The sequence below is a fragment of the Rhinopithecus roxellana genome, chromosome 5 (genome assembly GCF_007565055.1).
Source record: "Rhinopithecus roxellana isolate Shanxi Qingling chromosome 5, ASM756505v1, whole genome shotgun sequence".
Classification (NCBI taxonomy): Eukaryota; Metazoa; Chordata; class Mammalia; order Primates; family Cercopithecidae; genus Rhinopithecus; species Rhinopithecus roxellana.
In genome coordinates, this window is record NC_044553.1 from 60,883,407 (window position 1) to 60,905,855 (window position 22,449).

At 50.5% G+C, this 22,449-nt stretch overlaps 2 protein-coding genes and 1 long non-coding RNA gene across 3 annotated transcripts; 2 read left to right on the top strand and 1 right to left on the bottom strand.

Moving 5' to 3' along the window:
- Positions 1–1,558: 1,558 nt before the first annotated feature.
- On the top strand, positions 1,559–3,871 carry CEBPE (CCAAT enhancer binding protein epsilon). Its single transcript, XM_010378395.2, has 2 exons — positions 1,559–2,576; positions 3,354–3,871. The coding sequence occupies exons 1-2, from the start codon at positions 2,067–2,069 to the stop codon at positions 3,687–3,689; spliced, it is 846 nt and encodes a 281-aa protein (XP_010376697.1). The 5' UTR covers positions 1,559–2,066; the 3' UTR covers positions 3,690–3,871.
- LOC115897740 lies at positions 2,568–15,888 on the bottom strand. The gene is made up of 3 exons (XR_004057525.1): positions 15,834–15,888; positions 4,399–4,489; positions 2,568–3,094 (listed from the first exon to the last, which is right to left on the bottom strand). It is a non-coding gene; the product is annotated as an uncharacterized LOC115897740 (long non-coding RNA).
- Positions 15,889–16,202: 314 nt separating this feature from the next.
- LMLN2 (leishmanolysin like peptidase 2) lies at positions 16,203–22,125 on the top strand. The gene is made up of 16 exons (XM_030931743.1): positions 16,203–16,573; positions 16,704–16,788; positions 16,879–16,930; positions 17,355–17,503; positions 17,626–17,701; positions 17,788–17,883; positions 18,119–18,244; positions 18,456–18,540; positions 18,684–18,829; positions 18,907–19,081; positions 19,268–19,337; positions 19,414–19,510; positions 19,616–19,888; positions 20,099–20,328; positions 20,500–20,679; positions 21,705–22,125. Exons 1-16 carry the CDS (start codon positions 16,213–16,215, stop codon positions 21,910–21,912), a joined length of 2,409 nt encoding a protein of 802 aa, XP_030787603.1. The 5' UTR covers positions 16,203–16,212; the 3' UTR covers positions 21,913–22,125.
- The last annotated feature ends 324 nt before the right edge of the window (positions 22,126–22,449 follow it).

Below are 22,449 nucleotides of genomic sequence, written 5' to 3' on the forward strand. Positions count from 1 at the left end.
ATTTCTCCTCATGGAGACAAGGCCCTGGACCCAGGACTCGCAGGCTGCTTATTCTCCCTAGAACTGCACTGCAAGACCCCATCCCAGCCAGGTTTCCTTGTCCTCCTTCCAGACGCCCCGCAGGAGCTTGCCGAGAGCCAGAGCTGTGAGAGGCTGCCCTCTGCTGTCCACCTGAGTCCGAACCACAGCAGCCCGCCAAGTCCGAAATATTGGGGCCAATATTGCCACCTGGTGGTCAACAGAAGCACTGCCACCAAACTGAGAGCTCAGCTTTGAAATGGAGAAATCTCCCTAATTCCTGACATCTGTCTCTGGGATGCACACAGATCTCCTCACACCAGGTCACTGCGCTTTCAGAGAAAGCATATCTGGCTGTGTCTCAAGTCATGCACAGAGAGCATCTAGGGTAGGTGTTGGGGTAGGGAGGATGGAGGGAATATGCTAACCAGAATACGCATTTTTAAAATTTTAATGTTCAATGCCACACACATCCTCTCTGCACTTGTCCCACTGTGGCCCACTCACAGTGACCCGGCCCTTGTTTGGCCCAACTCACAAAAACTTTTGGCCCCCCTGGGGCACCCAGAGTACTTGCTGGTCCTAAAAGAGACAGTAACATTTCTATGTGCCCTTTTTTTTCACCCCCGCTGCACCTACAATCCCTTTTGGAGATGAAATTCAACAGGTAAAAGCAGGACCTGAGCAGGTGTCTCTGAAAGGAGGCAGCTGGGAGTTCCCAAAGGAAAGAGAAAAGGGAAGAGGAGAGCCAGCACAGAACCAAGAATTGCAGAGAAAGAGCCATGGGCTTCTCCTGGAGACCCTAAAACAGAGCCCCAGGAAGAGGTGATGACATAAGAGGCTTCTCAAACCTCACAAGAGGAAGTAGACCCAAGAGACACGCATTGGAGATCAGAGAGCGGCCATGCAAAAGGAAAGACAGCAAACAAGCTGCAGCAAGCTCCTGAGCCCTGCAGCCCAGGGCACAGGAAACCAGAGGCAGAGCCTCAGGCCCAGGGTGAGGGGCAAAGCACCAGCCTGAGCCTCTTGCAGCAGAGAACAGCTGGAAGAGAGAAGTGCTGGAGCCACTGGAGGATTATGGCTGTCTATTCCAAGGGCAGCAGCCTGCCTGGGCCTGCGGTGCAAGGCCCAAGTCCTGACCAGGTGCTTCAGCCAAGCCCAGGGAGTTAGGAACTGTGCCAGGCTGCTACAGGTAGCTGGGGCTGGAAACATACTCATATTTGGGCTATTGCACAGCCCCTGTGCAAAAACCTAGCAAATGAGCATACTCTCTCCAGCACCATGCAGGCTCCCATGTATAGCTTGTTCCTAGGACCTATCACTACTCCCCAGACCCCTCAAAAACAAACCAAAACCAAACAAAACCCTGGCCTACACTCAGAGAATGCTCTGGGAGGTGAGGCTACAAAAGAAACTGTCTCTTGGGGGTAGGTGGAGCCCAGCAGCAGGGGAGAGCCAGAGGAAGGTATGTCAAGGGAGGAGCTGAGACCCAACTGAGGGTCGGCACTGGAAGAGGGCTTTCTTCACTCTAACTTGGAAACTCATTCTGCATAGAACTTTTTCAAAGTTGGAGGGAGGAGGACACTCAGAGTAGCGTGTTGCCCTTGGTGAGGATTTGGAGTCCCCTGGGCTCAGCAGGGAGTGGACAGCATTCCCAGATCTGGCATCTTCAGAACCCTGGCTTGGACGCTGACCAAGGAGGGTCCCCAACTGCTGAATAGGCCGGGAGTCGCCTTTCTCTAAGGCTTACATCTCTCCCTCTGGGGTGTGTCCTGCCCCTCCCTGAGTCACCCCAAGGGGAGAGAGGGGAAAAAAGGGAAGAGAAGAGAGGCATTGACTACAGAGGAAGGAAAAGGAAGCAGAGCAGAGGGGGGAGAGAGGCCACACAGGAGTGGGTGACAGAGGAGACTGCAGAGGGCAGGTCTAGGGCAGGAGATCGAGAGAGGGCAGGCCCAGGTCAGGAGGAGGTAGAGAGAGGACAGCCCGAGCACCCCAAGGGGTGCCTCAAGAGCAGGTGGGGGGCGGGGAGCCGAGGGGGCGGGCCGGCCATGTCCCACGGGACCTACTACGAGTGTGAGCCCCGGGGCAGCCAGCAGCCACTTGAGTTCTCAGGGGGCCGAGCTGGGCCCGGGGATCTGGGGGACATGTGTGAGCATGAGGCCTCCATTGACCTCTCTGCCTACATCGAGTCTGGGGAAGAGCAGCTTCTCTCCGATCTCTTTGCGGTGAAGCCAGCGCCTGAGGCCAGAGGCCTCAAGGGCCCCGGAACCCCTGCCTTCCCCCACTACTTGCCGCCTGACCCTCGGCCCTTTGCCTACCCTCCACATACCTTCGGCCCAGACAGGAAGGCGCTGGGGCCTGGCATCTACAGCAACCCAGGGAGCTACGACCCCAGGGCTGTGGCGGTGAAGGAGGAGCCCCGGGGGCCAGAGGGCAGCCGAGCTGCCAGTCGAGGTGGCTACAATCCCCTGCAGTACCAAGTGGCACACTGTGGGCAGACAGCCATGCACCTGCCCCCAACCCTGGCAGCACCCGGCCAGCCTCTGCGCGTTCTCAAGGTAAGAGCAGGTCAGCCCTCCTCCCTCCTGCCCCAGGCTGGAGAGGCTGGTGTGGACAGGACCCTGTGCCCCTGCTCATGCTGCTGAGTCTGTGCTTGGTGTTGCTCTGTGAAACCCAGAAGGGCAGGACCCAACCCACAGTCCTCTGTGCTCACACTGCACCATGACCTCCCTTTCCTTCTCTGTGAATTCATTCCCACCCTGAATCCCCACCATGTCCCAAAGACCCTGTGGCAAGCTAGCCTACCTTGATCTCAGGCTCCCCACCAGCCTCTCTGCTGCTCACCATGCCCCCTCCTCTTGTTTCTCTGCCACCTGCTTCTGTAAGAAATGTCTGCTGGTCATAGAACAGGAGACTCAAGACAGATTGAGGGAAAGTGTACTCAGAAAGTGTGAGAACATTGGCTGGGTGCGGTGGCTCATGCCTGTAATCCCAGTGCTTTGCGAGGCTAAAGCAGGACGGTCGCTTAAGACCAGGAGTTGGAGACCAGCCTGGGCAACATAGCAAGGCTCCATCTCTACAAAAAAGAAGAAAGAAAGAAAGTGTGAGGGCATGAAAGGCAGTTTTGGTCTCAAGCAGAGGACCCTGTGCATCTGGGTCACCATCTCCCAGAAGCAGGGCGATGATAGTTTTGACCTGAGAGACAGGAGCTGGCTCTGAGTCCTGTATTCCTTCGATGCAGCAAGGGCGCCCTGGCTGCAGAGATTCCCACCTCGACTTCGCTCTGCCTCCTGGCCAGCCCTCACCTCTCCGTCTCTCCGTGCCTTCCCCTCCAGGCCCCTTTGGCCACTGCCGCACCGCCCTGCAGTCCCCTCGTGAAGGCGCCCTCCCCCGCTGGCCCCTTACACAAGGGCAAGAAGGCAGTGAACAAAGATAGCCTTGAGTACCGGCTGAGGCGGGAGCGCAACAACATCGCTGTGCGCAAGAGCCGGGACAAGGCCAAGAGGCGCATTTTGGAGACGCAGCAGAAGGTGCTGGAGTATATGGCGGAGAACGAGCGCCTCCGCAGCCGCGTGGAGCAGCTCACCCAGGAGCTAGACACCCTCCGCAACCTCTTCCGCCAGATCCCTGAGGCGGCCAACCTCATCAAGGGCGTGGGGGGCTGCAGCTGAGTCTGGCTGGTGGACTGTGGGAACCAGGCTCCGTGGCACGGCCTGACTCTGCGGACCCCCATCCTGCTGGGGGCCTAGAACCCTGAGACATAGACCATGGATAAATGGCAACCGGGGTGGCAAGGAAGGGCAGGACCCAGCATAATGATTATGTGGCTGAATAAAGTTGCACTGTGACTGGGTGTTGGGACTGTTGGCTGTGTGTGTGTGTGTGTGTGTGTCATGGAGGACCCTGGAGACAGAGGATGCATGTGGCTAGGTCTGCACCTCTTGTTTCCATGCCCAAATGGACATGTGGAAACACAGACATGCTGTCCACAGCCCGCCCCCTACATGCCACACAACCAGGCCATGTATCTGCCACTCTGCTTCTCTCCCTGACATCCCCATCACCCCCTTCTGTGATCTGAAGGCACATCCCCGCCCCTCGCAGGACTTGGAGCAACCTTTGCTCTGCTAACAAAGATCTGTAGCTTGTAGGGAGATCCTGGCACCACACAGTCCTTCATGCCCAGGCCTGCTGCTCCCAGGCCCACTCTCTCTCACCTCGAAGTATAGGTCTGGGAGCTCCTGCCCCAGGTGACCGCAGGAAAATTCCTGATGGCTCTGCCATATTTATGGTCCCTTGATCCAACCTGCCATCTCTTCTCTCCAGTTCCAATGCCTCAGTCTACCAGATGGACACCCTCCCAATGCTGCTCCCACCTACCCATTTCCATCCTTTGTCCCTCATCCCTGGGGCTCCAGTTCCATAAAGCTTGAGAATTGCGTGCGTGGGACAGGAATCGGTTGGGAGAGACCTGGAAAGCAGATTTGTGTATGAGAACACTGGTAATGAGAAGGAGGATGACAATCTGCCTGTGCCAGGGGAGCCCCTCACTCAAAGCAGCATTTTCTTTTGCATTTTGGACTCCAGCCTAAGACACAGATGGTACAGTAATTAAGAGCCTCAGTTTGAATCTTACTCTGCTACTTACTAGCTGTGAGCCTTCAGCCATTACTTCTCTCTGTGCCTCAGTTTCCTCATCTGCAAAATGGTAGCAATATTCGTACCCACTCTGTAGTGTTATATTCATAGAAAAAGAAAACTTTGTATGTAATAAGCATATTTATGATGATTCCTCCATTTTGCTGGAACTGAAAGGACCTCAGAGATCTCATCTAAACTCATTTAGTAAGTAAGAAAACAGGCCGCAAAGAGGGAAGGGACTTACCTGGGGTCACACAATTGTTTAGAGGCAGAACCAAAATTAGCTCCATAAAATCACAGATCTCAAGATGTGCTGGAAGAGACCTCAAGAGATCATCTGGTGGGCTCTGCCCTCAGACCAGCAAGATAGGGTGAGCCACATTTTATAGATAAAGCAGTTGAGGGCCAGAGGGGATAAGAGGCTTCTCCTGACACTCACTGAATCCCTTTGCTGCCTCAGTACATGGTACCTGTCTCTCTACTCCATGCTACACTCTCCTCACGGATACTCAGTTTGAGTGTCACATGAATCACATTCAATAAAGAACACTGCTTAACAGTATCAGGGAACTAGGGATCGATTAAGGGCTTGTTAAAGTCTCTCCTAGGCCAGTGCTGGGAAAGCCTGAGTCAGACATCAAGGAATAATTTTCTGAGAGGGCAAGAGACTGGTGTCTGGATCATCCCAGATCTCTCTCCCTTCTTCAAATCTCCAGCAGTAGAGCCGTCCCACACCTCGGGCATCTGTGTGCGACATGTCTATCTCGCCCAGGACTCAGTCCTTTTCCTGCCTTTGCCTCTGTGTCTCTCGGGCACCATCTCTCCTACCTCTGTGTCCTTGGAGGCCCGTGCCCCAGGTCTGGTTTGGAGGGACAGATCTGAACCTTCAGTGGAGGGACTGATGGGAGCTTCCTGAGTTTGGAAGGAGGGGAGGTACCAGTCTCTGTGGGCACCTGGGAGAATCCTCACACCTTCCTTTCAGCCCAGGGGGATAGGTTGCATAAGGCAGGTTTGTACAGAACATGGTAAATGACTCAACCTCCGGATTTCCTCCTCTCAGCTCAAGACCACTGTCCCTTGACGTACTTTCAAGGTTCTGGGTGATGGGATCTGGCTTGCTTCAGCATCAAGCCCAGGCTTCGTTCCCATAGCTCTGAATTGTGTCTCCTCTCAGGCCCCCACTCCCCTTGTCAGGTCCTCAGGGCCGGTGCCTAGTGGAGCCTTCCTGACTGGTACCCAGTCTAGAGGAGTCACATCACCATCTCCCTGCTGTGATGCCAGCGTGATGTGCAGCAGCTGAACACATCCCAATCCTTTGTGTCAGATCATATTCCAGGGGGAAGAGTCAGAGCCAGAGGGCACACTTCCGGAAGGAGGCTTTCAATTTGACCTCAATTGGTTTTGGCCAACAAGTATTTGTTGAGTATCTTTTCTGGAAATGAGACAAGTTCTCAGCAGGAGTAGGAAGAAAAAGTCAGTAAACAAGTGTGTTGAATGTCTTCCTTTGCCCCTCCAGAACCCTCTCCACCCTTCATCACCCTACACAGTCCCCAGGTGGATGCCTCCCTACATAAACCAGCTTCTCAGGGGGTGCGGGTGAGACTGGCAGGAGGAGAGTGATGGGAGCCCCCTGCTGACTGGCGCTCTCCACAGTCCCTCCCAAAGGATTCCTGGCCCTCAGGCCCCCATGCTGGGCTAGCCCAGGGGACTTCACCACTCCAGGAACTTTCCCCGGATACTATTGGTTCACATCTTCATAAAGCACCTTAATTAACTTCTCCTGCTTACTCCATTCGAATAGCCCATTGGGAAAACCAAATAAACCAACAGATAGGGAGGCTATTTTAGCTGGGGTAGCCAGGAAAGGTCTCTCTGAGGAAATGACATTTCAATTGAAACTTGAAAAAATTTGAGAAGGAGGCAGGTATGTCTTTGAGTGTAAGCGTGAACAGAGGGAAGGGTAAATGCAAAAGCCCTAAGGTGACCAAGAAAAAGGAAGCCAGGAATGGATGCTGAATGAAAGAAGGAAGGAGAGGATAAGTAAGAAAAAGATGCACCTTCCCTCCAGAATGGGGCTCCAGGGGTTGCAAATGACTATTTTCATTCCCTCTGTCAAGAAGGATGGTACCTAAGAAGCTGGGGGAGGTGGAGAGCAGGGTTCTCTCTGCCCCTGGATTCAGCTTCCCTGTCCCTTGGTCCTCCTGTCACCTTCACCACAGTAAGGCTGTCACCACTGGGGAAGGAGATGACAGAAAGGAGCCCGGGGAAGGGCAGTTAGCCAAACCCTGCCTGGGGAAATGCACCAGGACCAGTGAAAACCAGCAAATCAAGGTCCAAACAGCACACACAAGCAGTCCTATTGCTTCAGCACCCACAGCTCAGGCCCACTTTTCTTTCTGGAGCAGAACTGGGGAGCAGAATGAGAATCCTGAGCTGAGAGACAGGATCTTAGGCCACAGGGAAGCTGCAGAGGAGAAGGCAGACTGTGGGGAGACACTGCAGAGGGAGGAAGCTGCCCAAGGTGAGTCTGCCAAGGTCAGTCAGCAGCGGTGGTGGCTTGTGAAAGCTGCCCCCACCCCCCTGCTCAGTGCACACCTCCCCACCCCTCTACACAGATTGCCACATGTCTGGGCCCCCAGGGCCCCCATCCCAGTGTTGCAAGATCCCGGTTGGGGTTGTGGGTGGAAAGGGGCCTCTTCACCTCCACCCCCTACCCTGCTCCAAGCCAGTGAGGGGACTATGGGATGAAGGGGGCTGTTCAGGAGACGCTGAGGCAACAATAGGCAGGGCTGGCTGAGGGCCTGTATGTCTCCTCTCGGACAGGCCAGTCACTTCCCATCACCCTCACCAGCCCCCCGCAGGCAGACCCCTCCTCCCAAGACTCAGCATGGGCTGCTCCAAAATGGGAGTAGTCCAAACTGGACAGAACCCCTGGTTGGTCTCTGTCAGCTGCTTCCATAACCAGGCCTGGCCTAGCCTCAGAAAACCTCAGTGGCACATGAGAAATTCTCCCCAAGGGAAGAGGGTGGGGGTTTTCAGAGGAAAATGGCTGCAACTTAACTTTACCAAAATGGCCATCAGTTCTGACTTCAGAAAGCAGTGGAAAGGTCCCAGGGCCTGGAAAGGGGCAGGCTTCCTGATAGGGAGAGACCCGCCACAGAGCTGTAGCCTCTTGCTTCTCTTTTATTATTTATTTATGTATTTATGTATTTATTTGTTTGTTTGTTTATCTTAGGTCCAGGGACAGACTAGATTTTTCCCTTAGATTTGCTTCCCTTTTAGAAGAAACAGGGCTCTGGGGGTAGGTAGAGGCAAGCCACACATAGAATGGATCCATCCCCTACGCCCCAGGAGCTAAGCTTCACCCTGGAGTCCTAAACTGTCCAAGTCCCTACTGCCCCGCTCCCACACCTAGCACTGTCACCCCTGGCCAGGCTATCCAACCTTGCTGCAATCGGGACGGTTTGCAAAACGCCTTCTAGCTCCCGCTTTGTCACCATCTGAGGTTAGGACTGTACTCAGGAGATAAGCTCAGGCCCCACCCGCTCGTCCCCAGCGAGACTGCTGGCCTGCTGCAATCGGGACGGTTTGCAAAACCCCTGCTGGCTGCAGCTCTGTCACCATCGGAGGTTAGGGCTGCACCCTAAGATAAAGCCTAGCTCCTCCCTTCAGCCCTGCCTTCAAACCTCGCAGGCAGCATGGTCCCAAGAAACAGAGCTCCTGGGAGCCTACTCAGGGTCTGGAAGCATTACACAGGTCCAGTGCAAAGAGCCCTTCTCCTTGGTCCTCCCCTCACCCCTTCTCCCCGCCATCCCCAGCCTCACTTTTGCATACTTTCCTCATTATCATCCTCTCCTCACTGTCCATTTACTCACCTTCTATCTTCTATCTTCACCCTTCCATCCCTCACCTCCCTCCTGCCTTCTCACCACATTCATTTGCTCAAAAAATACATACTAAACACCTACTTGAAGCCAAGCATCTTGTTATAGAAGCTATAGGACACATAAGGAGAACAGTCCCTGCCCTTTGGGGGTTTATAGATTAGTGAGAATGACAAACATAAGACCACAAACAAATTGTGGGCAGTGTCATCTAGCAAAAGTAAAGGGGTGACTGATGGCCAATATTAACATGGGTACCTGATTTAAATGTGAGGGTCGGGAAAGGCTTCTTTGAAGGGATAACATATTGGTGGATATCTAAATGGTGAGTAGGAATTCATCTGGCAAAAAGTGGGGGTTCCCAACAGAGAGGAAAGTATATGCAAAGGTTCCCAAGCAGGTCCTTCTCATTCACTGACTGAAGGCTGGGGGTGCAGGGCAAGATGCTGAGAGGAGGCAGAGAGGCTTGAAGAAGCTGAAGCCAGAAGCTCCCTCAGATGGGATTCAGAGCATCAGAGGGAGAACTGGCCTTCCAAGGGAAGAAGACATCTCCTCTCTTTTAACAAGAAACAGAGGAGATGGCAACAGAATCAAATACAAATAGGTTTGTAGCAGGCTGGGGCTGTTCCTATCTTACGGCTTTTATTTTCACCATGAAAGAAGAGATAATCAAAAGTCACTGAGAAGGAGGGGAGGCTGGAGGTTTCAAAGTATAAAATCTGGCTGGGCGCGGTGGCTCACACTTGTAATCCCAGGACTTTGGAAGGCCAAGGCGGGTGGATCACAAGGTCAGGGATCGAGACCATCCCGGTTAACATGGTGAAACCCCGTCTCTACCAAAAATACAAAAAATTAGCCGGGCATGGTGGTGGGTGCCTGTAGTCCCAGCTACTCGGGAGGCTGAGGCAGGAGAATGACGTGAACCCAGGAGGCAGAGCTTGCAGTGAGCTGAGATCACGCCACTGCACTCCCACCTGGGCAACAGAATGAGACTCCAGCTCAAAAAAAAGAGAGAGAAAAAAAAGAAAGTATAAAATCCTAGTTGGTGAGAGTAGAAGAGGGAGCTCATTGCTGAGATTTCTGACTTGAGAGCATCCAACTGAAGTTGATGATGACCACTTTAGAGTGACATGTCCTCTGGGATTATTTTATCCAGTGGTCCTTAGATGCTTGAGAGCAAATGCGGAGAAGACAAATGTTAGGTCCATCTAGAGTTGGGACTTAACCAGGGAGATAAGATGGAAAGGACAGACAGGGGAGAGGAGTTGAAGGCATTAACAAAAGGGGATTGCAGTGGTGAGCCTGGAACCTAAGGCAGAGAAGGTGAGATGTGAAGATGGGGAGGGCTGTGGTTCCTCAGTGAGCTTAATAGAACAGCTGCTGGGAGGCAGCTTGAGAAAACCACCATAAGGAAAGGAGATTCTATCAGCATGGGATGTTTGATTCCGTTATTTCATAGGTGCTGCAGTTTCTAGTGGTGATAAGGCTCTGGGTATGGCCCTGGGAGAGGCTCACTAGGAGGAATGGAGGAGATGGTTAGAGACAGAGGGTGAGGGAGCCGAGAGGCCGGCCTGCCAGAGGGAGCATCCATATGAATGATGACCCCACCTGGACGACAGCTCTTCTCCTACCAGCCTCTCTCCACAGCCAACATTTCTCTCATCTCCACCCAGTTCCTCATCAACATCCTCTCTCCTTATCCCTAATTTCCTACCACCACACCCTTTTTCTCCCCTTCATCCCATTCTCTCTAAGTTCTGTTCTTTTGTCTAACCCCATCCTCTCTTATCCTTCCATCCTCTCTCCTTATCCCCATTCTCTCCTCATTACCTCCTTTTCTCCTCACCCTCTTCCTCTCATCACTACACACTGAAGAAGCAGGATTACACAGTGGGTTCAAGCCTGGGCTCAGGTGCCTAACTATGTCAGTTCAACTCCTATACTGCCACTTACCACCTACGTACATTGCCTAATTTTGCTGTGCCTTGATTGTAAAATTGGGATAATAATAATGCCTACCTCATGAGGTGGCTGAAAGAATTATACGAGTATAAAGTGCTTGGGTCAGGCACAGTGGCTCACGCCTGTAATCCCAGCACTTTGGGGAGACCTCTGGAGTTTGAGCCTGAGCAATATGGCAAAATCCCATCTCTACTAAAAATACTAAAGTTAGCTAGGTGTGGTGGCATATGCCTGTAATCCCAGCTACTTGGAAGGCTGAGGCTGGAGAATCACTTGAACTCATGAGGCAGAGGTTGCAGTGAGCCGGGATCATGCCACTGAACTCCAGCCTGGGTGACAGAGCAAGACTCCGTCTCGATCAATCAATCAATCAATCAATCAAATAAAATAAAGTGCTTGGAACAATGTGTTGGCACAAAGCTGTGCCCCGTAAAATGAATATTATTCTCACTCTTTCCTCACCTCCTTGCTCCTTCCTCATCTTCATCATCTTACCTCCATTATTGCCCTGCAACTACTTCATACCTCTTTAAACAGGCAGAGACAAATAAGACTCAGCCCCTGCCCACCATCTAGCAGGGAAAAAAATACAAAAATAAATGTCAGGATAACATTGTAAGAGAGCTCCTTCAAAGATGTGAAAGAAATGCTATTGGAGAACAGATTTGAGAACTCTACCTGGGGGAGCAAAGAAGTCTCAACTGGCAGATAACCTCAGGGTTGGATCTTGAAAGATGAAGAAGAATTTGCAGTGTAAAGAGAAGAAAGATTAAAAATTAGCTGGGCATGGTGGCATGTACCTGTGGTCCTAGTTACTTGGGAGACTGAGATGGGAGAATTGCTTGAGCCCAGGTTGAGGCTGCGGTGAGCCGTGATCACACCACTGCATAGCAGCATGGGTGACAAAGTGAGACCCTGTCTCAAAAAATTAAAAATCTAAATTTTAAAAAGACAGGAAGGATTTATTAAAATGCATGAAGTTCTCCTACCCGCGTGTATGAAGTTAAGATCAGCCCATATGGTGACCAGAGCACACCCTGTCTCAGTATGGCCACAGGGGAGCAGCAGAGCATTAGGAGCTGCAGACTTAGGCCAGAGAAACCTAAGAAATCTGAGGGAAAAAAGACTTCAGACATTTGGAGAAAAAGACTAGGTTTGCCTTAGGGAAAAAACAAGAGTCCTCTAAAGATTTGTACACATGATCGCGCCACTGCACTCCAGCCTGGGCGACAGAGTAAGATGCCATCTAAAAAAAAAAAAAAAAATTTGTACACACATGGTGATAATAAAAGAACAGGCCAACTGTGGTGGCTCATATCTGTAATCCCAGTGCTTTGGGGGATCACTTCAGGCCAGGAGTTCGAGAGCAGCTTGGGAAACACAGCAAGATCGTGTCTCTACAAAAAATTTAAAAATTAGCCAGGCATGGCGGCACACACCTGCAGGAGGCTGAGGTAGGAGGACAGCTTGAGCCCAGGAGTTCGAGACTGCGGTGAGCTATGATATACAGAAATTTTTTTTTTTTTTTTTTTTTTTTTTTTGAGACGGAGTCTTGCTCTGTCGCCCGGGCTGGAGTGCAGTGGCCGCATCTCAGCTCACTGCATGCTCCGCCTCCCGGGTTTAGGCCATTCTCCTGCCTCAGCCTCCCGAGTAGCTGGGACTACAGACGCCCGCCACCTCACCCAGCTAGTTTTTTGTATTTTTAGTAGAGACAGGGTTTCACCGTGTTAGCCAGGATGGTCTCGATCTCCTGACCTCATGATCCGCCCGTCTCGGCCCCCCAAAGTGCTGGGATTACAGGCTTGAGCCACCGCGCCCGGCCTAGAAAATTTAAAAATTAGCCAGGCATGGCAGCACACACCTACAGGAGGCTGAGGAAGGAGGAGGGCTTGAGCCCAGGAGTTCGAGACTGCAGTGAGCTATGATCATGCCATTTAACTTCAGCCAGGGTCACAGAGCAAGACTCTGTATCAAAAATAAATGAAAATAAAAATAAATTTTTAAAATATGACAGGCATGGTGACTCACGCCTGTGATCCCAGCACTTTGGGAGGCTAAGGTGGGCAGATCACTTGCATTCAGGAGTTCAAGACCAGCCTGGGCAACATGGCGAAACTCTGTCTCTACAAAAAACACAAAAATTAGCTGGTCGCTGTGGTGCACACCTCCAGTCCCAGCTACTCGGGAGGCTGGGGTGGGAGGACTGCTTGAGCCCAGGAGGTTGTGGCTACAGTGAGCTGTGATTGAGCCACTGCACTCCAGCTTGGGGACAGAGCAAGACCATGTCTTAGAAAAAAAAATAGTATAATAACAAATCTAAGTAAATAATAAAAGAACAGGTCTCCTCTGCATTGACAGTGTATATAATACGTATTCTTTTTTTCTTTTCCTTTTCCTTTTTTAAGAGATGAGGGGTCTCCCTATGTTGCCCAGGATGGCCTGAAACTCCTGGACTCAAGTGATCATCCCACCTCAGCCTCCCAAAGTGCTGGGATTACAGGCATGAGCCACGCCACTGTGTATAATACGTATTTTTTTACTTGACTTAGTATTTACCATAAACCATACACTGTTCTCAGTGCTTCATAAATATTCACTTACTTCTCAATAACAACCCCAAAAGTACAGTCACCCCTATTTTATGGACGGGAAAACTGGGGCACTTGGTCAAAGTTACATATACATTTATATAGATAAAAAGTGGCAGAGTGGGTTTGCCTCCAGAGTTTGGGTGTGTGAAAGCCAAGGCCCTGGGCCCCGGAGGGTCACTGAAAAATCAGACATGAGACAGATTAATAGGAGAAAAGGCATACACATTTATTTATTTATTAATTTAGAAATGAAGTTTTGCTCTTGTTGCCCAGGCTGGAGTAGAATGGCGCCATCTTGGCTCACCGCAACCTCCACCTCCTGGGTTCAAGCGATTCTCCAAAGGCATACACATTTATTTAACATGTACATATGAGAACCTTCAGAGGCCAGGCGCGGTGGCTCAAGACTGTAATCCCAGCACTTTGGGAGGCCGAGACGGGCGGATCACGAGGTCAGGAGATCGAGACCATCCTGGCTAGCACAGTGAAACCCCGTCTCTACTAAAAATACAAAAAACTAGCTGGGCGAGGTGGCGGGCGCCTGTAGTCCCAGCTACTCCGGAGGCTGAGGCAGGAGAATGGCGTAAACCTGGGAGGCAGAGCTTGCAGTGAGCTGAGATCGGGCCACTGCATTCCAGCCCGGGCGAAAGAGCAAGACTCCGTCTCAAAAAAAAAAAAGAGAACCTTCAGAATGAAGACCTAACCCCACCCCATGAAGTGCAGAAGCTTATATATGGTCTTGAGGTTACAGAAAGAATGGTGCCTTGGATCCTAGCAAAACAGGTTATAGGAGGGGTGAAAAACAGGAATTCTGTTGAGGGGCAATAAATGATTACTAAGGAGAATGAATGGATCTGGGAACAGAGATTAACTTGTAAACAGTTCTAACAGTGAAAAGGCCTGTTCCGGTGTGGTTACATTCTTGGTCTTAGGGGAAGAAGAAAAGAATTGCTTTACTTATTGGGTCTGGATCTTAGGCAGATAGGGCCTGTGCTTTGGGAGAGATGAGGGGTGTGGGTGTGTGTTTAAGGGGGAAAGGCAGGATGGTCAGGAAGATCTTGAGGCTGCTTCTTCAGTTCAGCATGTCAATGCTGTATTTTGGGCTACGGTTTCCGAGCCCCAACAGGTGTCTCCCTTGTAATCAGTAGTTTCAACCACAGTTCTGGCATGTGAAAGTATAAAATCCTTGGGAAGTCAGCAGCCCTACTCTAAACTCTAATCCATGTTGGTCACCAATTAGCTATTAAAACATGCTGCCTTAAAACAAACGTTTCTTCAAAAGTTAAATAATGGGGTTAGGTTCTTTGTTTTCATCCACACACTGAAGACCAGGCCCGAAGGGCTGTGCTGAGTGGTGTGGACACAAAGACCAACAGGAAGCAGGCTTACCTTCAAGGACTTCAGGATGTGGAGGGAGAGCCGCTAAGCCAACAATTATAAGAGAGGATGACAGTGTTCTGTTAGGAGCTGGGAGGGGAGACCCCTCCTGTGAGGTGGTTCCCCACCCACTGTGGCAGGTGTGGAATTTGGGCTGGGGGTATTAAGAAAGGCTTCCAGGGGTAATTACCAGAAAGGTAGGAATTACCCAGGCAGGCAGGGGAGGGGGCGGTATCCAAGCAAGGGAAACAGGATGTGAAAACACAGCATGAACAAAGAAAACAGAGTTCCTTAAGAACATCTTTGAACATTAAGGTCCATTTTAAGAGTTTCTTGGTCGGTCGCGGTGGCTCACACCTATAATCCCAGCACTCTGGGAGGCCGAGGCAGGTGGATCACCTGAGGTCAGGAGTTCAAGACCAGCCTGGCCAACATGGTGAAACCCCATCTCTACTAAAAATACCAAAAAAATTAGCTGGGTGTGGTGGTGGGCGCCTGTAATCCCAGCTACTTCAGAGGCTGAGGCAGGAGAATCGCTTGAACCCAGGAGGCAGAGTTTGTGGTGAGCCAAGATTGCGCCATTGTACTCCAGCCTGGGCGAGAAGAGCGAAACTCAGTCTCAAAAAAAAAAAAAAAAAAGAGTTTTCTTTTCCCTCCTCTGCACACCTAAAAGCAGCTTCTGTGAAACCTAACAGACCTAACACAACAGCCTCTTAGAGGAGGTGTCAGTCAACTAACATGTATTTGTTGAGCTCCCACTAAGAGCCCTACATAGATGTAGGAGATCCTAGAAGTCTTGTAGTTTAGTTAGAGGCCACCCAGTTCTGAAACTGGGGCTAGTGAAATGCAGAAGCCTTGTTTGCCCATGTCCAGGGAGGCCAGCAGGCAACTACAAAGCAAAGAATACCTCTGTCCCCCACTTCCCCTGTTATGGTGACACCAATTTTCTTTCTTTCTTTTTTTTTTTTGAGACAGAGTCTTGCTCTGTCGCCCAGACTGGAGTGCAGTGGCACAATTTTGGCTGACTGCAAGCTCCACCTCCCGGGTTCAAGCCATTCTCCTGCCTCAGCCTCCTGAGTAGCTGGGACTACAGGTGCCCATCACTGTGCCCGGCTAATTTTTTGTATTTTTAGTAGAGACGAGGTTTCACCGTGGTCTCGATCTCCTGACCTCGTGATCCGCCCGCCTCGGCCTCCCAAAGTGCTGGGATTACAGGCGTGAGCCACCACGCCCGGCCGGTGACACCAATTTTCTAGTTCTGTGAAGGTTTCAAGGTTTTCTACTCAGAAAGGGAAAAGAAATAGGACAAGGGATGGAAAGGATTAGGAAAGAGTTCCCAGCCAGGCATAGTGGCTCATACCTGTAATCTCAGCACTTTGGGAGGCCAAAGCAGGAGGATCACTTGAGGCCAGGAGTTTGAGACCAGCCTGGACAACATAGGGAGACTCCATCTCTACAAAACAAACAAACAAAAAACAAGGAAAGAGTTTCATCATGGATAAGGCAGGCTCCTCTTCGGAAAGGTCAGCTGAGGCCTCAGAATAACACTTCCCCTCCCCCAGCACTCCACCTCTGGCCCCTCTGGAAGAGGATGGTTCATATCCGACCTCCTGGCAGGGAACTGTAGACTGAGTCAACAACATTCAAATCTTGAAAAAATAAGCAAGAGTGGTGGGGGGTACACGGTGAAAAATAGTAAAGAGAGGAAAGCCAGAAACAGTGAGCCAGGGAACAAGGGGATGGAAGACAGGATCCAGGCTGTATCTACGGAGAGACACAGAAGGGAGATGCTGTTGTTGCTGCTGCTGCTGCCGCCACTAGTCCTCAGGGTTGCTGTAAGCCGATGTCTACATGATGAGACACAGAAGTCTGTGAGCCTTCTCAGGCCCCCTTTCTCCCAACTCCCCCCAAAATCTCGCTCTTCCTCCCTCACCCTCCCTAGCTCCGGTGATCCTCAACCCCTACGAATCCAAACCTGCTATCTAGGAGATCATATATCAGATGGAGCTTGGGATCTTGAGGGGGAAGGGACGAGAGGGGTATCCCGAGCCCTGGCCGCAGTGAGAGAGGCCACTCAGCGAATCCAGGCTGTTCTAGCAGGTGAGTGAGGGAACAGAGGTGTCATGGAGGGTTGAGGAGCAGAGAGGTCCAGGGGAGGAAGATCAACCCAGAAAAAGTACTGGAATTCCAAGATATGGAGGGAAACTGACCTCTTGTCAAGTCCCTCCAGTGCAAGGACCCCTACTTCTGAGTCGAGACCCTGCACGGTATTGCCATGCTGTCTGGGGAGACCCAAATACCCCAAACTACCACAGGTGAGTTCATGTCATTGACAATGTATGTAATTCTTCTTCAGGGATACCTAGAAATGTCTGCAGCTCACCTACAGATATTCACTCTTATAGGTGCAGCCTCTTGAACCCAGGGTACAAAGGAGAGAGTTGCCTGGGGGCAAAGGTGAGATTGAGTCAACAACACTGAAATCTTGAAAAAATAAGGGTGGTGGGGGGATACACAGATAGCAAAGAGAGGAAAGCCAGAAATAAGTACACCAGGAAGAAGGGGACGGAAGACAGGATCCTGAGCAGGCTCACCTCTCAGTCTCAAGGATCTGGAGATCTGCAGCCTGCCATGACCATTCCAAGACCACCAGCATCAGAGTTACTTAGTGTGCTTCTTAACAATATAGATTCCTGAGCTCCTCTCCCTGTTAAAATTTAGTAAATCAGAGACTGGGGGTGAAGGGGCAGAACTCTGTATTCTAGCCAGCTGCCTAGATAACGCTAAGACAGACCAAACAGACTCATTCTCCCCTACTCCTCATACCCAATTTCCTACTGTCCCAGCCCATCTGCTAATGCAACATTTCACTCCCTGCCAGATTCCTGACGCCCATCTTCGCGGTTACGCCTTGTGGCCAGAGCAGGGTCCCCCACAACTGGTCCAGCCAGATGGGCCTGGGGTCCAAAACACTGATTTTCTTCTGTATGTGCGGGTTGCTCACACTTCCAAGTGCCACCAAGAGGTGAGGTTCAAATCAAATCTCCTTTCCCTGCTGTCTCTCTCAATCTTAAATCTCATGAGGAGGGTTAGGGAGCATAAAAGCAGTTTTTTGTTTTGTTTTGTTTTGCTTTACTTTTGTTTTGAGACAGAGTCTCACTCTGTTGCCAAGGCTGGAGTACAGTGGCCCAATCACAGCTCACTGCAGCCTTGACCTCCTGGGCTCAGGTGATTCTCCCATCTCAGCCTCCTGAGTAGCTAGGATTACAGGTGTGCACCACCATGTCCGGCTAATTTTTTGTATTTTTTTGTAGAGACGGGGTTTTGTCATGTTGCCCAGGCTGTGTCTCGAACTGTTGGGCTCAAGCAATCTGCCCGCTTTGGCTTCCCAAAGTGTCAGGATTACAGACGTGAGCCACCATGCCCAGCCAAAAGCAGTTTTTATTAAGTTGTGCTGATTTGGGATAACTTAGGGAATGTTAGTAACGTTTGGGTAAAGGCTACCCCCATCCATAGCCATCCCTCAGTACCACTCCTGCAGAGTTTTGCAGAGTCCCCTGGTCCTCCATTTTCAGAGGATCTCTTTTATTTGTGATACCTTATTTTTCTCCTTTCCGGCCCTACCCTGTCCTGGCCCATCCACAGCCCTCTGTCATAGCCTATGCTGCCTGCTGCCAGCTGGACTCAGAAGACAGGCCCCTTGCCGGCACCATTGTCTACTGTGCCCAACATCTCACCAGCCCCAGCCTCAGCCACAGTGACATCGTCATGGTGACTGCTGCATGATGAATAGGGAGAAGCAAACAGGTTGCAGGGTAGGGGGCCAGGTTACTCAGTTTCCCATAAAGTCAAAGAACCCACAGAGGATGGAATAGAAGGTGCCTCAAGCTCTAGGAAGAGCTGATTGGGCAGAGGGGTATAGAGTGTTTGGTCAATCCTGCTGCAAATTCGGCCCCCTTACTGGGCTGTCATTTGTCCTTAGGCCACACTACATGAATTGCTACATGCCTTAGGTTTCTCTGAACAGCTCTTCAAGAAATGGCAAGACTGCCCCTCAGGATTCAGCGGTAAATGAGAGGAATGAGGTTAAGGACTTCCCACAATCAACCAGAGGGAATTCACTATCTCATAACCTCCTTCCTTCTAATTTTACTTCACTCTTCCTAAGTTTTCCTCTCCTCGTATTGCCTTCTTCCTTTTCTGCACTCAGTTAGAGAGAACTGTTCTACAAGGCAACAAGTGACAAGGCAAGATGAGTGGGGACAACTGCTTCTCACCACCCCAGCTGTTAGCCTCAGCCTGGCCAAACACTTGGGAGTGCCCGGGGCTTCACTGGGTGTTCCCTTGGAAGAAGAGGTGAGAATGAGAACACCTTGGGGTAATGGAAGAAAGGAGTAGCCAGGTAACAACCAGCCATCTGCCACCTCCTCCAGGAGGGCCTTTTGTCCTCGCACTGGGAGGCCAGACTACTCCAGGGTTCTTTAATGACTGCTACCTTTGATGGAGCCCAGCGCACTCGACTCGACCCAATCACCCTCGCTGCCTTCGAAGACTCAGGCTGGTACCAGGTCAACCACAGCGCTGCAGAGGAGCTGTTGTGGGGCCAGGGTGAGAAATAAGGCAGACCTCCAGAGAGGCACTCATGACCCAAGTCAGCTCTGGGGGAAGCGGGAGGCTGGAGGGGTTTCTGTTGCTGATGTATAATCGAAGCTATGAGGATAGCTGGTGCGGAAGGATGTTTGGGCTTCATTTATTGAGGGCTCTCTTTCCTTCTCGTTCTCATCTGTCAAGCAGGATCTGGCCCAGAATTTGGCTTGGTGACCACATGTGGGACTGGGTCCTCAGACTTCTTCTGTACTGGCAGGTGTGTGTGCTGAGTGGTTAGGGGATTGTACGGCGGTCAGTGATCCTAGTGTCACTCTACCATCCATTCCCCACAGTGGGCTGGGCTGCCACTACCTGCACTTGGACAAGGGAAGCTGCTCCTCAGACCCCATGCTGGAAGGCTGCCGCATGTACAAGCCCTTAATCAATAGGGTGAGTAGACAAGAGAGCAGACAATGAAACTGAGTGGGTCTGGAAGGGAGTCAGCTTCAAAGGCATCAGAACAAACACTATTCTACCTTCTGACCTGCCCTTCAGAGTGAATGCTGGAAGAAGGAAAATGGATTCCCTGCTGGGGTGGAGAATCCCCATGGGGAAATCTACCATCCCCAGAGCCGTTGCTTCTTTGCCAACCTCACTTCACAGCTGCTCCCTAGGGTTAAGACCAGGCATCCTTCTCTTACCCCACACCTCAAGGAAGCAGAGCTCATGGGCCGCTGCTACTTACATCAATGCACAGGGATGGGAGCTTACAAGGTGCAGGTGGAGGGCTCACCTTGGGTCCCATGCCTTCCGGGAAAAGTTATACAGGTGGGTACCATAAGAGGAATAGTGGCAGCATACTGGCAAACAGAAGTTGGGAAATACTTGTATGGTGGTACTGTCCAACCTGTTTTGATGTACATACAGTTTTCCTAAGTACCCACTGAGTCCATGACTCTGACCTAGAATACATTTTCCTTAGAAGACTTGAACAGATAATCAAAACAAAACCATATCCTGCTACATATTTCCTTGCAGATACCTGGGTATTATGGTCTTCTCTTCTGTCCCCGGGGTCGGCTGTGTCAGACTAATGAAGATATCAATGCTGTTACTTCCCCACCTGTGAGTCTTTCAACCCCAGATCCACTATTCCAGCTCTCTTTAGGATTAGCTGGGCCTCCAGGCCACTCTCTGGGGAAAGAACAGCAAGAAGGGCTGGCTGAAGCAGTACTGCAGGCTTTGGCGAGCAGAGGTGGCACTGGCAGGTAAAAGCTTGAGTATTTATACAATGGGTCAAGGAGAATCCCTAAGTCCTTTACTTGATGACTCTCCTCTGAAGACCTTTTGTTCATCCCACTCTTAAGCCTGCACCTGTTTCATGACATATACTCTGCCAGGAACTATACCTCTATTAAAACATTCAAATGTCCATTTAGGTGCTATTTCCACAGCCCATCAATTACCACTAGCTTGGTGTTTACTGTGCATATGTGGAAGTCCCCTGGCTGCCAAGGGCCTTCAGTGGCTATGCTGCACAGGGCCCTGACTCTGACTCTCCAGAAAAAACCCCTAGAAGTGTATCATGGAGGAGCCAACTTTACCACACAACTCAGCAAGTAAGATAATATTCCAAGTACTTTTCTTTCAAATCCATGGAGTCCAGATGTTTAAAATTAAATTTATTAAGCACTCACTCATGTGTATATTGTCCTAGACATGGTTGCGTTTCAGAGAACAAAGATCCCTAACTAACACGATCATCCAGTCCCGTCACTACCTGGCTCCCTTCTCCCATACAATAACACATTCCCCCATCTCTAGGACATAGGTATCTTAGTTCCCCCCTGCTTTTTTTTTTTTTCTTTTTTTGAGACGGGGTCTCACTCTGTCACCCAGGTTGGAATGCAGTGGGGTGATCTCAGCTCACTGTGGCCTCAACCTCCCTAGGCTCAAGTGATTCCCCCACCTCAGCCTCCCAAGTAGCTGGGACTACAGGTGCACACCACCGTGCCAGCCAATTTTTGTATTTTTGGTAGAAACAGTTTCACCATGTTGCCCAAGCTTGTCTCGAACTCCTGAGCTAAAGCAACCCATCCACCTCTGCCTCCCAAAGTGCTGGGAGCCACTGCCACCACTCCTGGCCCCCTTCCTTTCTTAAGCACTGGTAGGGATTGTGCCTAGCTACCTAAAGACCATAGACTGACTCTTCCCCTAAGCCACTTCCCTCGCCGCCAAGTTAGGTCTTCTTCCAATAATTTAAGATGCTGGAAGATTTAGATCTTGACCTTATTTCTACTTTCATGTTCTGTAGTCCCTCCTAATGATGTCCTGTTTAGCCTAATGCTTGGATGAGGTGAGGTTTCATGAGCTCTATCTTTAAGGGCAAAGCCCCTTAGCCAGATGTGGTGGCCCGGCAAGCGCCTGTAGTCCCAGCTACTAGGAAGTTTGAGGTAGAAGAATCGTTTGAGCCTGGGAGGCGGAGGTTACGGTGAGCCAAGATCACACCAGTGCACTCCAGCCTGGGCAACAGACCAAGACCTTGTCTCCAAAAAAAAAAAAAAAAAAACACAAAAGGTAATGCCCCTTTATCTACTAAGCCTAGGCATTATTCCAAGCCAAATATTACGTTCTGTGTTCCTAGGTTGCTGGTTACTTCGGACCATAATCCCTCCATGACCCACCTAAGGCTGTCCATGGGACTCTGCCTAATGCTGCTAATCTTTGTGGGTGTACTGGGAACCACAGCCTACCAGAAAAGAGCCACTCTTCCTGTAAGACCATCTGCCTCTTACCATTCACCAGAGCTCCATGGCACAAGGGTCCCAGTTAGAGGAATAAGGGAGGTGTGATGTTGCCCAGAACATGACAGGGGGTAAGGAAGAGAATCATTTCTTGGGAGACAACTGGATGGAAAATCTATTGTGTATACTTAAGTTCTACTTTCTTCGGACTGCCTTTCCCTGGATATCAATTTTATATAGCCTGGCAAAGAAAAAAAGGGTGAAGTTTTACAGTTCTAAAGATCCATTCTTTATTTTGGTACAAAAATAAACTGTTCAACCTGTAAATTGTCACCTGTTTTAATATTGTTATGAAGCAAACTTACAGAATAGGAACACCTGCTACCAGTTCCAAGAGTATCACATGCATATGCCTCAGAAAAAGGCCAGGTATGATGGTTCATGCCTGTAATCCCAGCATTTTGGGAAGCCAAGGTGAGAATGGATTGCTTGAGGCCACCAATTCAAGACCAGACTAGAAAACGTAGCAAGACCCCCATATCTACAAAATAATTTAAAAATATTGTGGTGCGTGGCTGTAGTCCTAAATACTCAGGAGTATTGAGTATTTAGGCAGAGATTATACTAAATACTGAGGCAGAGATT